Below are 13566 nucleotides of genomic sequence, written 5' to 3'. Positions count from 1 at the left end.
ATAGCACCATATCAGTGACGTGCAGTGAGGTTCAATGCTGGTGAGGTTGATTATACGATTTACGATTATAGACACCATGCATGTTATTGGACGTACGGAAATTTCGCACAGGCATACAACGCTGTGGGGCAAAAAGACTCATCTTTTACATGTCATCCATAGACGCGTTAACTCAGTGAAACTTAATGTAGGTATTAATTTCGTGATGTGATCCGCAGCAAAGGGAGCGAGAAAGCACTTTCTCGCTCTGTATCCGCCAAGCTACAAGCAGACTCGTTGCCATAGCAACTGACAACAATGCCACTTAATGTTTTACGATTTAACACCAAAAAAAAACTAGATTAGCTACCGCTTCTACTTTACTGAATTACTTAGACATACAAACTGTAGCCCACAAAACGCACATTTCATTTAAAAACTAAAAAACATCTTATTGCTGTCTTATCTTATCAATGAAATCCATGCACCGCTAATTCTGCACAAAAATATCCGTTCATCCAAAGCCAAGTCTATCCTCGACATGTCTTTTCTACTCCGTTTAAATATCGTCAACTGTCTCGAAGCAAAACTTTCAGCTCCGGTGTTGGTCTTCCTTTAGTTATTATCTCCTGCTTCAATTGAAAATCCCCTTTAGAAAACTGTTTAAGTGTAGAAATGTAGTCTTTCATATTGACGTCAGAAGAGAGAAGAAAACAAATATATCGCTGTACTTTACTTATTTGCTGTCTGGCGAGCTCCATGGCTAGCTCACTGTGTCTTACTCTGCAGTTGTGCAGTCACAATATTTGGGATCATGAGTGCCTCACCTCCAGTCTGTTCTCTGCCGTTTCTTATCGCTCTTCCGCACACAAAACAAGATACACACACAGTTGGAGACAAAAAAAAAACACTGTACATTATATACATAAACTAGATTATGGAAAATTAGTCCATATATTAAATGTTTTTTAGCAATTTTATTGCCGGCATACAGACAGGACGAACATGCTCCCATAGAATGCCAGCAAGTGCAGTTAGCGAGAGGTTGTGCAATCCCAGGTGAGGCTCAGCTCGCTGCTGCCTCACCGGCTTCGTTTCTGAGCATTTGAATGGGAAAAAGCGAAAATCCAGCGATTTTGACGAAAAAATCATTATAGTACAAACCACAGGGTGAAAATAGCAATATAAATGATTTTATTATAATATATTTTTCCATGATGACAGGTGAGGCTGTGCCTCACCTGCCTCCCCTGACCGCATTTCACTGCATCATATATATATATATATATATAATGTACCATTTGCACAGCAATGAGATGACCACCTATTTCAGTTTGGTATAGAAAAAGTAGAAAAAGGCGGTTAAGCATATGGTTTAAATCCGTGTATGGTTCGTTCTTTGTTTTTTTTCGTTTCAAAATAAAAAAATTGCAAAAACAAAACAACCATGTGTTTTTTTGTTTTTTCGTTTTTAAAACAAAATTAGAATAACGGCAATTGCAAAAAGAAAAAAGAAAAGAACGAACCATACACGGACTGGTTTTCTATGAGTCTTATACTTTAATAAGTTGATTTTAAACTTTTCAAGGATGTGCTCCACAAGTCTTAATACCCAATACCACAACACCTTTAGGGGTCTGGAGGAATCCATTTCTCAATGGGTCGGGCCAGCAAAAGTGGGACAAACACATCATTAGATAGGTGACCATAATATTTTAATATTTTTATTAAAAAAATACTGACTGAGAAAACACATTCAGAAAGTTCTTTAACTTCCGTCCTTATTGCTTTCTTTTTCTCATCCCAGTTCATCTCTCTGTGGCTGCTAAATGTCTCCATCTGGTGTCCAGATACTGCATAACATAAGCCGTAAATTGAAATAAAAAGTCGTGGATACACGACGGTTATATCGATGAATGTTTGATGGCGGACAACTAACCCCAACAAAGATCAACTCTCTGAGTATTAAAGTCTCTAAGTAGCATCTTTTTGTTGAGATTATCTTCGTAATCTGGTCGGAGAATCCGTGTTGCCATGGAATCTGGTTAGTCGACGTTGTTGTCATCTTCTTTTGAGAGCATGCTAAGAAGCTAATTGTTTAGATAATGTCATCGTTATTAAAATGAGTGAAAGGTTAAAATATGTTGCGCCGGTGGTTAAGGAAATCTGTAAAGTTTTATTATTCAGTGTTTTTAGTTACCTAAAAGAGTTTTATGTAGAATAAAAACAAACTGGCCTTAAAATTATGTTGTTTTTTTAAAAAACGGGAGTCTGGTGGAGAGAGCAGGAGCTGATTGTTAAATAGATCATTTACTGGTTGTTGCTGCTGCTCGCTGCTGGGTCAGGTTCTGTTCTGTTCTGTCCTCCAGACGACCAGGCTAAGAACCGGTTCCAGTCCGAACTGGAGTTCGTCCAGTGTCTGGCCAACCCGAACTACCTGAACTGTAAGTGACCCGATTTCAGTCCACAAGTGGAGCCATAAAGGAGCATTTCACCGTTCTAACCAAAATATTGGTTTATTCTGAGCAGAACCGGAACCAAACCCAAACTGGTTCATCTGGAAGAGAATCAAAAACTTTTTATATGATCCGGATGAGTTCCAGTTCCTGCAGAATCCAAGTCAGAATCGTTTGGGTTTCACAAGACTGACCTGCAGTAACCTTTAGTCAGTGTTTGATCCTTTCTGAGTCAGAACCAGGTTGGTTCTGTTCAGAACTAACTGGAGCCACAAAACACAGAGAGCATGGGGGTTTGTGGAGACTGTTCTGCTGTAGAACCTGTCTGTCTGCGGCTGACCCGGTTCATGTGTTTGTGTTGCAGTTCTGGCCCAGAGAGGGTTCCTGAGAGACCGACCCTTCATCAACTACCTCAAGTACCTGCTGTACTGGAAGGAACCCGAATACGCCAAGTTCCTCAAGTAAGCTCCAGAACCTCTGACCCWGGTCCAATTGATTCATCAGAACTTACTACATGGTGGAACCATGACCTCCGATCCAAACAGGGTCAAAACTCTAGGAAGGTTCTTCAGACCTGTTCAGGTTTTAGGTCCAATTCAAGGAGCAGTTTTACTGAAACAGTTCAGATTATGAGTTTAAATGTTGGTACTGTTGGTTCTGGAGAACCAGAATTAGACCTGATCCGGATTCTAGTGAGGAAATCATCCCGAGAGGTTCTGGACGACCCGGTTTGGATCAGAGGGTAGAACCTGAACCTGAACCCAGTCCAACCCTCATGGGGGTTTATGGACTCTGATGGACTCACACAACTCTTCTTCCTCTACTTCTACTTAATTCTTCCTCCTCTAGATCTTCAACATCTAGGTATTTTTCTATTTTTGTAGTTCTTTATCTAGTGATTCTTCATAGTTCTTCACTTAGTTGGTGTAGCTCTTCTAGTTTCTCTAGTTCTTCTTCTCTACCTCTCAGTGGATAGGCCAGGTGCTCACTCTCTCCCTCCTCCTGCAGGTACCCTCACTGCCTCCACATGCTGGAGCTGCTGCAGTACGAACACTTCAGGAAGGAGCTGGTCAACGCTCAGTGTGCCAAGTTCATCGATGAACAGCAGCTGCTGCACTGGCAGCATTACTCCAGGAAACGTACGCGGCTGCAGCAGGCGCTGGCTGAGCAGCAGCAGGCGCCACAGCAGCCGCCGCAGCACGGCAATGCCGCCGCCAAATGACGGACACTGTCTGTGGACGGACGCTGACCGGATCAGAACCGGCTGGAGACTTGATTGGGACAGAGCTGCAGCAAGCTGAAGGTTTCCTGGCCTGTTGCAGCAGTTTACTTCCTATTTCTGCTGCCTTTCTTCTTCTTCTTTTCTAATAAAAAGTTTGGGTTGAGTTTGTTTCCTGGAGATGCTGCAGCGCTGGAAACACGGTCAGACCAACTCTCAGCTTCTGTCTGCTGAGAACAAAGATTCAGTTTAAGACTTTATCATCCCAAACAGAAATAAAATGTTGTCATAACTCAAATCATCCAAATATCTTCAGAGTGAGATAATCTTAAAGAGGTAAGATCAGAAATATTTCCATCTGATCCAGAACCATACAGAATAAATGACCAAACATTAAAAATGCCTCAACCAGAAAATTAACTCATGTCTAGAAAAGAACAGATCAGAACCAATGTGGCAGATGTGCTCCTACATGCTGCCATAATGAGGTGCTGCTCTAGAAGAATAAAATGGTTATACTTAGTAATAATCCCTGCAGGGAAGTTATTTTATCTCAGAATCATGAGATATTGCAAAAAGAACAAACATGTTTTTAGTTGGTTATTACTTCATTTTGGCCCATATAAAAGAAACAAAGCTTATATCCCTCAACATTCAAAGCATAATTTAAAAAGTGAACAATAAAATGTCTTTTTGAAATGTGACCAGTAACAGTAAATGTGTGTTTTGTTGGGACCTTCATTGTGAAGGGTTCAGAGCGGAAGCTCCTCTGTTACTTCGGGAACACGGTGAACCATTCTCTCTGTAACACTCCTTCAGCTTCCGTTATCAACCTTCCGGTGTTGTGAAGTGAATCGCGCCCCGGCAGAAACGCGCCTTCCGTCTTCAGCTCCGTAGAGCAGCAGGGAACCAAGCTGGACATTATACTCGGTACCGGATGATTTTACTGATCAACATGACTCTAATCACCGATTATAGATGCTTTAAAGCGCTCAGTGCACCACCGTTATCAGGCTAGCAACAGGATAGTTACAGACTAGTTAAAAAGTTAGAAGGATTCCCAAGTTGTCTTTGGGCGATTCTGTTTTAGATGTTTTGGTTCTGTTTTTCTGCTGATTCATGTTATGTGGATTAAAGTTGATCGGTTCTGTGAATCAGTGACCCCGTGGTTTCCTCGGTCTTGTCTTCCCGAGGACAAAGTCCAAACTGGGTTCAGTCAGATGAGTGCCGTTATGAAACCAACCGATATCCTGTTGAGTAATTAAAAAAAAAACGTTAACAACGAATAAAAGTTCTGTATCACTAATGTCACACTTTTCCATTCCAAATAAAATAACCATACTTAATATATATTTTTAAAATAAATATTCTTGTACAACAACAATCCAAAAGTAAAACTCCACCCACCTACCCCTGTTAGCTTCCGCTAAATATTATGTTGGTGTAGCGGTTTAGCATTAGCCTTAGCTTACGCTAACATTATGTTGTCATAGTATCTTAGCATTAGCTTATACGAAATATTATGCTGGTATAGCATGTTAGCATTAGCGTTGCACAAAACATCATGCTGATTTAGGTCTTCAGTAGCTTATACGAAATATGCTGATTTGGCACTTTAGCATTAGCTTATGCCAAATATGTTGGTTAAGCCATTTAGCATTAGTAGAACTTATGTTCATGATTAGTGCTTTACAGCTAGCACACCTAGATTTTAGGTTAGCAGTGCCTACCACTGGATGTAAACAATAATCAGTGGGGGTGTATGTACATATTTTTATCTGTGAGGATTAAAGACAATCCTGAAGCAGGATAACATCCCAGAATATGGCGACGGCGGTGTTGTGGACCCGTCCAGGCTCTTAAATGTGGGAATGATTCTGTCCAGGAAGGTCCAGCCCCTCCCTCTGGACCAGAACCAGAGGATGCTGCAGCGAGTAGCGGTGGTTGGAGCGGGGGCGGCCGGACTATGTGCGGCTCGCCACATCCTGTCCCGCCCCACCAGCTTTGCCCCACCAGTGGTGTTTGAGCTCAGCGGGAATGTGGGTGGGACCTGGTGCTACGAGGAGCGAATTGGGACGTATCCCAACGGGAGGCCGGTGTTCAGCAGCATGTACAGGGACCTCAGGTAGGGTCACCTGTCCGCCAGAAGGGGGCGCATCTGACTCTTCATGAGTTGTGACCAAGTTCTGTGTCCAAACAGAACCAACCTGCCCAAAGAGGTGATGATGTTCCCTGACTTCCCCTTTGACCCTGAGCTGAGCAGCTTCCTGTCCCACCAGGAGGTCCAGCGATACCTGGAGAGGTACTGTGAGAACTTCCGGATCTGGCCTCACATCCGGGTGAGTTTTCCCGCTGATCCCGGAGTCCGGTAACCATCCCAGTCAAGATAACCGATTTATCCTTCATCATCAGTTTGACACAGCGGTGGAAAACGTCATGCCAATTTCCATGACAACAGAGGACGGGGAGAGCAAGGTCACATGGGAAGTGACATCATCAGACCAAACGGGTCATCGGAAAACGGAGACATTTGATGCGGTGTTCATCTGTTCAGGGTGTGTAGCGGGTTGCTACCATGGTATCTACATGATAATTAGTTGAAAAATCAGAAGCATGTTTTCATATTGGCTATAAAATCCGTTAGCTTCAACAAACCCAGTTAGCGTATCGGCTCACCTCTGATGGTTCTGCCCGGTCTCTCTGGTTGATCCAGTTTAACGTTGAGCGCTTTGGACCATCGTCGTGAATTTGCCTCAAGTCATGATGCAAAGGTGGCGCTGGGCAATAGAAGTCACTATAGAGGCCATAAACATGACATGAGTCTCTCACCCTTTCCTCAATTCTGTTCCTTATCAATGTCAGTGATAAGGGTCACTGACATTGACGGTTTCTACTTTCCACCTTCTCATGATATATTGTGTCACTTACCATTAGCCTTTGCTAAATACTGTGTTGTTTTAATAATTTAGCATTATCTTCCACTAAATATTGTGTTGGTGGAACGTTTCAGATTATCATTTTCTAACCACAGAATTACAGGGAAACCTGATGTTTCTTGTAATTCCTCGTACGGCTTGAAAACAGAATGTTTTTCCACCTCTTGCCACTGGGAATCTGAACTGGGCACGGTTCACTGTTGCTCCGACGTAAGATCTCAAAGGTTGAACGTCTGTCTCCTCAGACATTACTCGGACCCTCACATCCCAAACATCCCGGGAATACAGAACTTTAAAGGTACCTTGTTTCTCTAAGTCACGGACCGCAGCAGGTGAACCAGAGTAAAGACTTTCGATAAACGCTGTGTGTCTGCAGGAACGGTTCTCCACAGTCACTCGTACCGCTTCGCTGAGCCGTTCTCGGGTCAGACAGTGGTGGTTCTGGGAGCAAAAGCTTCTGGACTGGATATTTCCATTGAGTTGGTCAAGGTTGGAGCCAAGGTACCATCAGAGTTCATTAAAACCATAAACCATTTTTAACTCAGAGTTCTCCAGAGCTAAATGTGTCCTCCTGGTTCCTGTCCGATGACTTCAGAGTCCAAATCAACCAATGAGAAAGTGTTTTCTCTGCAGGTGACTCTGAGTCACCGGAACCCTCCGTTGACCGTTCCTCTTCCTCCTGGGATCCAGCAGGCATGCTGCGTGGTGGCGGTCCAGGACGACGGAACCATCCGCCTTCAGGTGAGCCCGTCCTGCAGAACCAATCACTTTGGCTTCGTTTCTGGTTCCAGAACCTTAGAATGTTTCATGTTAAGGTGAAACCTCCCTCTGATTGGTTCAAATGTTCCCCTCAGGATGGCTCTGTGTGTCAGGCCGATGTTCTGATTTTCTGCACTGGGTACAACTTCAGCTACCCATTCCTGGACTCGGCCCAGCTGGGTCTGGAGATCCAGAACCATGTGGTGTCCCCTCTGTACCGCTACATGATGCCTCCCGCTTTCCCTTCACTGATCTTCATCGGCATCTGTAAGATCATCTGCCCTTTCCCCAACTTCAACTGCCAGGTGAGCCGTAGCATCCGCCAGTGAAAAACCTTGGGGAGCGGTCTCAGACGGTTCTGCTCTCCTCAGGTCCAGTTCGCCCTGGCGGTGCTGGATGGGAAGGTTGCCGTGCCGCCTCAGGAGCAGATGGAGGAAGCGGTGCAGAGGGAGCAGCAGAGAAAACTGGAGGCCGGGGTCCAGCGCCACCACCTGCTGAAGTTGGACCGGGACCAATGGGAATACTGCGACTCACTTGCCGGTTCCGCCGGCTTCCCGCCGCTCCAGCCAGCAGTCCGCAGCCTCTATGAGGAGGTCTGGAGGCAGAGACAGGTTCACCCAGAAAACTACCGGGAGTTCAACTACAGGCTGGTGAGCGCCACCCGGTGGGAGCAGATAGGCTGATGATGAGGTCCAGTAGGTTCTACTGAGACCCAGAGAACCTTTCTATCTTGTCTGTAGCTCTGGCTCCATCTGCTGGTTATGGTCTGGAACTACCTCTGTGATTCTTTAGCTCAGGAGCTCCCAGACCTTACCATACCATGGCTCCCCAAACAGAAACCCAAAACATGTCAAGAAACATCGACTTGCAGGATGTTTTTTCTCATTTTTAGTTACTATTCAGTAATTACTACATTAATTTGTCATAAATTATTAGGTTATTAGGGTTTCTCTGCAGCAGTTTCCTGAAGGAATCGGCTGCTGGACAGTTCCTTCAGTTTGTTTCTGGTTAAAAACTTTTCCATTTTGCTGCTATGCTATCTTAAGCAGCAAAGCACCTTAATGAATCAGTGAGATGAGCATGACAAATAACATTTCAATAATGTTTTAAAAACTTTTAGAATTATGATTTGAAAACAGATTAGATCATTTTTCTTATCATCTAAAAAATTATGATTAAAAATTTCGGATGTTTAAGATTCAATCTTTGATCCATCTTTCTGAGGCCATCTAGCGCCTCCTGGTGGCCCCCTCACTGTGGAAAACAGTTCTTTAGCTCATGTTGCACTTTGAACACTGATTATCATCATAATTATCTCAGTATTACATCATTTATCATCACTATATAAAATAATTTCCATTAGTCTGTTTTGACGGCATAAATAAAGTTTATTGTGTAAAATGGGCAATGCAGATGAATTTATTTTATATTTTATCTACTAATTGTTTTATTTTTATTTCACCATCAGCTTCAGATTGCAACTTTTAACTCACAATAAATTTATATAAATTCATTATTAATTAATTTATTAATATTGAATAATGATTAATGGCAGATTTATAATAAATGAATAAACTAATAACAGATCAATTCTGTGTGCCAGGATCTACACAGAAAATCTGGAGAACGTTCCTGATTGGCTGATTGTTACCATGTGGTTCAGGTTTTAATTAAAACACGTCTAAAATTCTTAAAGGAGGTTCGGTCTAAACAGAGACGACCTGATTATTGATCCGTGTGAGAAAACAGATCTTCTTGGTATCACGAAGGATGGACAAAAGCTGGAGTCACAAACACTTTAATTCTGACACAAAAACAGCAAAACATCCAAACTAATGAGGTCTGAAAGGAGAAACCACCTGAGATTAAAACAACAGGGACACCAGAACCACAGCCGGTCCAACTTAGAGTGGCTCACTCACAGCTTCTGAGGGAAGGTTGGGTTAAAATGTTTGTAATCCACCTTTAATCCCAACCTCCCAATCCTAATCTCAGATTAGTGAAGATAAACATGGAAGTTGACAGGTCTATCAGATGCGGCATCTTCTAGAATCTAGAACAATGAAAGTCCAATCCATGATCGCACCAGCTTCCTGCCAGGAGCAATGCTTCATGGGACATTTTCAGGTTACTTATGATCAATGGAAGCCATTAAACCCAACAACTGAGGAAACATGTAATTTCTGTAGTGCAGGAGGACCTAGGAAACCGTGYCCAGATCTCTCTCTGCTTCATCACACCAGAACCAAAGAACTGGGTCGCCATCAGTACTCTTCAGTACTCCTCTGCCAGTAGTACCCAATCCTTTGATTCTGGCATGTTGGACCAGGAAAAATGGCTCTAGAGAGAAAACAGCTGTTAATCTTCATCACCAGGCAACTGAAACTTAGTCTGTTGATAAAGTTGTATCGGATCAACACTCAGGAGTCACTGAGGAGGTTCAGGGCAACATGTCAACCCGTTGACATGAAGATAAGCACGGATCATCTTTGAAGATGATCCGGGATCATCTTCAAAGGTTCTAGAAGATGATCCGTGAAGACTTGGATTCATTCTCCATCTGCAGCTCCCTTGCTACCTTCTCGGCCGCCTCCTGGTCGTCCTCTCCGCCTCCTTCCTTCCTCAGAATTGTTAATGGCCACCAGAGGGAACCATTTCTTCTGTCCTGGTGCACTGTTCGTTCCGCTGGCCAACAGCAGGGGGCGCCTTTATCTCCCGTCAGGAAGTAGAGCAAGGCGTTGAGCCAGGCGTTGCAGGAGGCCAGAGGCCTGGTGACCTTGTAGCAGATGGAGACGGCCTTCATGGCGTTGCAGCCACCGAGCTGCCCCCGCCGCAGGAGCAGGAACAACGTCCGGGTCACATGGAAGGGCAGGAAGCAGAGCGCAAACAGCAGCGTGATGGTTACAATGGTTTTAATGGATTTGCGCCGCCTCCGGATGTAGTGGGAGTACTGTGATCCAGAGATTGAGACTGAAGTTCTCTCCCGTTCTCGACCTCCTTCAACTGCTCCGTCCCCAACTGCTCCGTCCTCACCGCCCTCTATTGAACTGGGTGGAGACCGTAGGCTCTGAAATATTGTCCGGACCACCTGAGAGTAGCACCAAGCGATGATGACAAAGGGGACGAAGAAGCCCAGCAGGTGAAGGACAATGCCGTATGGGACATATTCAGGAAAGTCCTTATCTATGGCGTCGTCCCAACAGTTCACATACTTCTCCTCAGTCCTGTTGTCTCCAAACCTCGTCCCCTCATGTCCAACAGCTCCAGAACTTCTTCTAGTAACGTCTCCTGTCTGGGCAAACCTGAAGATAGGACAGGTGAGAACGAAGACCACCACCCACACCGAAGCACACGTTGCCTTCACCACCCGCTTGCTCTCCAGAGTGATGGTCCTCATTGGATGGCAGATCCCTAGGTACCTGCAGACACATCAAGAGTTGGCTTACATGACCTCGTTCTAACTCCATCAGGGACTAACTGCTGATGACAGACGAATACTATTTAGTCTGCGCTCATGTAATCAACGATTTCAGCAATGGACCAATCCAATGTCTGTTTACACCAAACCAAGACAGAACCCCTCAACACTACTTAGGCTCACAATGTGACCCTGTTAAATTCCAATAAATGGTGTCTGACACAAAAACATCAAAACATCCAAACTAATGAGGTCCGAAAGGACCTTCAGGTCTGCTGAAGGTCTGCAGACATTCAGCAGACCTGAATGTCTGCTGACCTCCAGGTGCTCCAGTACTACACCTTATAATCTGTCCACACCACACACTATCAGAAATCATCAAGGTCTTGAATGTTGCTCTGTGCAGACATGATGTCTTTATTCACCTCTCGCTCTATCCTGCTTTTCTTCAAATTAAAGACACCAAGATACTGGAACTTCTCAGCTGTTTGCAGAGACTCAACATGGTCTGTAGGGAAAGTAGTGCGCCCCTGGTATTTGTGGGAATTAAGGACCATAACTGCCTATAAACAGCTGAAATCCATGAGTGCTCCAAACCACCTCTAAAATGCTTGTAACTGCCTATTTTAACAGTTTAAACACCAGGTATACCTTAATATGCATTAATCTGAACAACAAAAACTGTCTGGTACTACCGCAGAAGCACTTGGGCTGCAGCCAATTGGACCTCAACAATCTGTGATTAGGCGAAGGTCCACAGTATTCCACCTCTTACCAGTTATGGGACCAAATCTAAACATTATAACCACCATAACTACCAGCAGGACCTGATCATGTGAATAAAAGCAAATGACTCCATAACTTATAATCTGTCCATGAACCTCATAAACAGGACAAGGGTTCATGGACAGATTCAGAGGTTCTTCAGAGTTCAACTGTCTCCATTTGGACTCTTCAGAATTTCAGGAAGTGATCAGTTCTGTAAAAATACTTCTAACAGGCATTAGAAGTATAACTTAAGGCTATACTTCTAATACCTTCCAGTTTACTGCAGAGTTTATGTTTTCTGTTGTCTAAGTTCTTGGTAATGGATGGATGATAATTATTATGGATGGAAACCAAACAAATACTGCAGAACAAATTGAATATGAGATATTTCTAGATTTTCATCAAGATTTCCAGCTTCTTTCATTAAAACTGACTGGCAGGTTCAGCAGTTCTATTGACAGACCCGGGCTCATTGACCCCATGGTCCGTCCAACGGGGTCACACACTGTCAGAGTTAACGGTGTGTGACTAAACCGTCATTAAGCTTCCAACGGAGGAAAACACTTTGGAAAATCACAGAGTGGAAGGAAATCCACAGGAAGTCAGTGGCTGACGAGCATCACGCTGTTGACTGAACCGACCCAGAAGACCAGAACCCAACAAATAACAAAGGGTTCCTCAAGCCAGAAGATTTGCAAAAAAGAAAAGAAAACATATCCAGAACATTTTCCACGCAGCTTTCTAGAATCCTTCAGAAAATGAGTTCAGGTGGTTCAGCAGTTTCTCTGCTTTAATACTAAACTCAACTGGTTAAATGGGCCATGGTTCCCCTGGCGTCAAGGCCTCTGATTGGCTCAGGGAGTCCCCTGGCTTCAAGGCCTCTGATTGGCTCAGAGGTCCGTAGACCCTCAGACGTTTCACAGCTACTGTCCACTAGTGACTTACAGTTCAAAGGTAAAAATCATCAAAAATTAACAATACCAGGAATTTACACAAACTGTCCATGAACATGGGCAGGTGTACCTTCCTGTGAGGAAGGAGGCGGAGCTTGTTAAATCACCTGAATGAGTAGGAATTATTCAGAGAGAAACAGAAATACTTTAAAGCATTAAAGGAACTTTCAATGCTTACAATTAAACCCTGAAAGTTCTAATAAATTTTGGTTTATCTGAGGTTTTATTGATGGAGCCAGTAGTGCAAAAAGTGGGAACGCTAAATATGCTACGCTTAGGGGCACTGCACTAAAAGGGTGCCATAGTCATGGTGGAAAAATTACTTCTAGTCGACTTTTCTGTACTTAACATTTGTTTGTGCATGATGAATAGCAGAGGCACAAAGGGACTAAAATGTGTCTGCATTCACATCAGAAAACTGTTTCACCCCTGACTGGAACCCACAGCTTCATGACGTAGAGCATCCTACCTGTGCACAGAGATGCAGGTGAGGAAGAAGATGGAGCAGTAGAGGTTGAAGTAGAAGAGGAATCGTACGAGGCGGCACATGAAGTCCCCGAACACCCAGTGGTCCCTCAGCACATAGCTCGCCACCAGGAAGGGCAGCGACAGGCCATACATCAGGTCTGTGGTGGCCAGGTTCACCATGTAGATCAGAGAGGTGTTCCAGCGCCGCCCGCCGCCGCCGCCATGGGGCCGGCACGACCGCACCAGAACCACCGAGTTCAGCACCAGGCTGAACAGGAAGGTCAGGGAATAGCAGACTGGCAGGAAGACATACTTGTAGGATTCATCGATGCTGCAGGAAGATGGAGGCAGGGTGGAGGAGGTGGAGGAGGCGTAGGGAGTGGAGGTGTTGAGGCTCGCTGCAGCCAGGTAGCTGATGTGTGGAGTGGTGCTGGAGACTCGGTCCAGACCCATCACGAACCTCTGAGGGTTAAAGGTCAACCCAATCCAAATCCACTGGCATTGTAGCAGCCAAGTTCTTTCTTTCTTTCTTTCTTTCTTTCTTTCTTTCTTTCTTTCTTTCTTTCTTTCTTTCTTTCTTTCTTTCTTTCTTTCTTTCTTTCTTTCTTTC

At 44.2% G+C, this 13566-nt stretch overlaps 3 protein-coding genes across 4 annotated transcripts; 2 read left to right on the top strand and 1 right to left on the bottom strand.

Moving 5' to 3' along the window:
• The first annotated feature begins 1857 nt into the window (after positions 1 to 1857).
• med31 (mediator complex subunit 31) lies at positions 1858 to 3987 on the top strand. Its single transcript, XM_008401790.2, has 4 exons — positions 1858 to 2023; positions 2349 to 2423; positions 2800 to 2896; positions 3444 to 3987. Exons 1-4 carry the CDS (start codon positions 2014 to 2016, stop codon positions 3655 to 3657), a joined length of 396 nt encoding a protein of 131 aa, XP_008400012.1. The 5' UTR covers positions 1858 to 2013; the 3' UTR covers positions 3658 to 3987.
• Positions 3988 to 4420: 433 nt separating this feature from the next.
• On the top strand, positions 4421 to 8755 carry LOC103459864 (flavin-containing monooxygenase FMO GS-OX5). Of its 2 annotated transcripts, none has more exons than XM_008401789.2 (9): positions 4421 to 4584; positions 5544 to 5779; positions 5855 to 5993; positions 6067 to 6209; positions 6836 to 6888; positions 6967 to 7091; positions 7224 to 7331; positions 7445 to 7654; positions 7721 to 8755. In XM_008401789.2, exons 2-9 carry the CDS (start codon positions 5577 to 5579, stop codon positions 8030 to 8032), a joined length of 1293 nt encoding a protein of 430 aa, XP_008400011.1. In that variant the 5' UTR covers positions 4421 to 4584; positions 5544 to 5576; the 3' UTR covers positions 8033 to 8755. The 2 variants fall into 2 exon arrangements, with proteins under 2 accessions (XP_008400011.1, XP_008400010.1); XM_008401788.2 differs by having other exon boundaries at positions 5540 to 5779.
• Positions 8756 to 9076: 321 nt separating this feature from the next.
• Positions 9077 to 13502, bottom strand: LOC103459862 (P2Y purinoceptor 3). The gene is made up of 2 exons (XM_008401787.2): positions 12958 to 13502; positions 9077 to 10768 (listed from the first exon to the last, which is right to left on the bottom strand). The coding sequence occupies exons 1-2, from the start codon at positions 13407 to 13409 to the stop codon at positions 9871 to 9873; spliced, it is 1350 nt and encodes a 449-aa protein (XP_008400009.1). The 5' UTR covers positions 13410 to 13502; the 3' UTR covers positions 9077 to 9870.
• Between the last annotated feature and the right edge of the window lie 64 nt (positions 13503 to 13566).

Source organism: Poecilia reticulata, unplaced genomic scaffold (genome assembly GCF_000633615.1).
Source record: "Poecilia reticulata strain Guanapo unplaced genomic scaffold, Guppy_female_1.0+MT scaffold_131, whole genome shotgun sequence".
Classification (NCBI taxonomy): Eukaryota; Metazoa; Chordata; class Actinopteri; order Cyprinodontiformes; family Poeciliidae; genus Poecilia; species Poecilia reticulata.
This window is presented reverse-complemented; position numbering and strand designations above follow the sequence as displayed.

Coding starts and splice junctions, on each gene's coding strand:
- LOC103459864 (XM_008401789.2), top strand. CDS start 5,577: ATGCTGCAGCGAGTAGCGGTGGTTGGAGCGGGGGCGGCCGGACTATGT. Junction 6,210..6,835: donor GCGGTGTTCATCTGTTCAGG/GTGTGTAGCGGG, acceptor CTGTCTCCTCAG/ACATTACTCGGACCCTCACA. Junction 7,655..7,720: donor TCCCCAACTTCAACTGCCAG/GTGAGCCGTAGC, acceptor TGCTCTCCTCAG/GTCCAGTTCGCCCTGGCGGT.
- LOC103459862 (XM_008401787.2), bottom strand. CDS start 13,409: ATGGGTCTGGACCGAGTCTCCAGCACCACTCCACACATCAGCTACCTG. Junction 10,769..12,957: donor ACCTGCATCTCTGTGCACAG/GTAGGATGCTCT, acceptor ATGTGTCTGCAG/GTACCTAGGGATCTGCCATC.
- med31 (XM_008401790.2), top strand. Junction 2,424..2,799: donor CAACCCGAACTACCTGAACT/GTAAGTGACCCG, acceptor TTTGTGTTGCAG/TTCTGGCCCAGAGAGGGTTC. Junction 2,897..3,443: donor GAATACGCCAAGTTCCTCAA/GTAAGCTCCAGA, acceptor CTCCTCCTGCAG/GTACCCTCACTGCCTCCACA.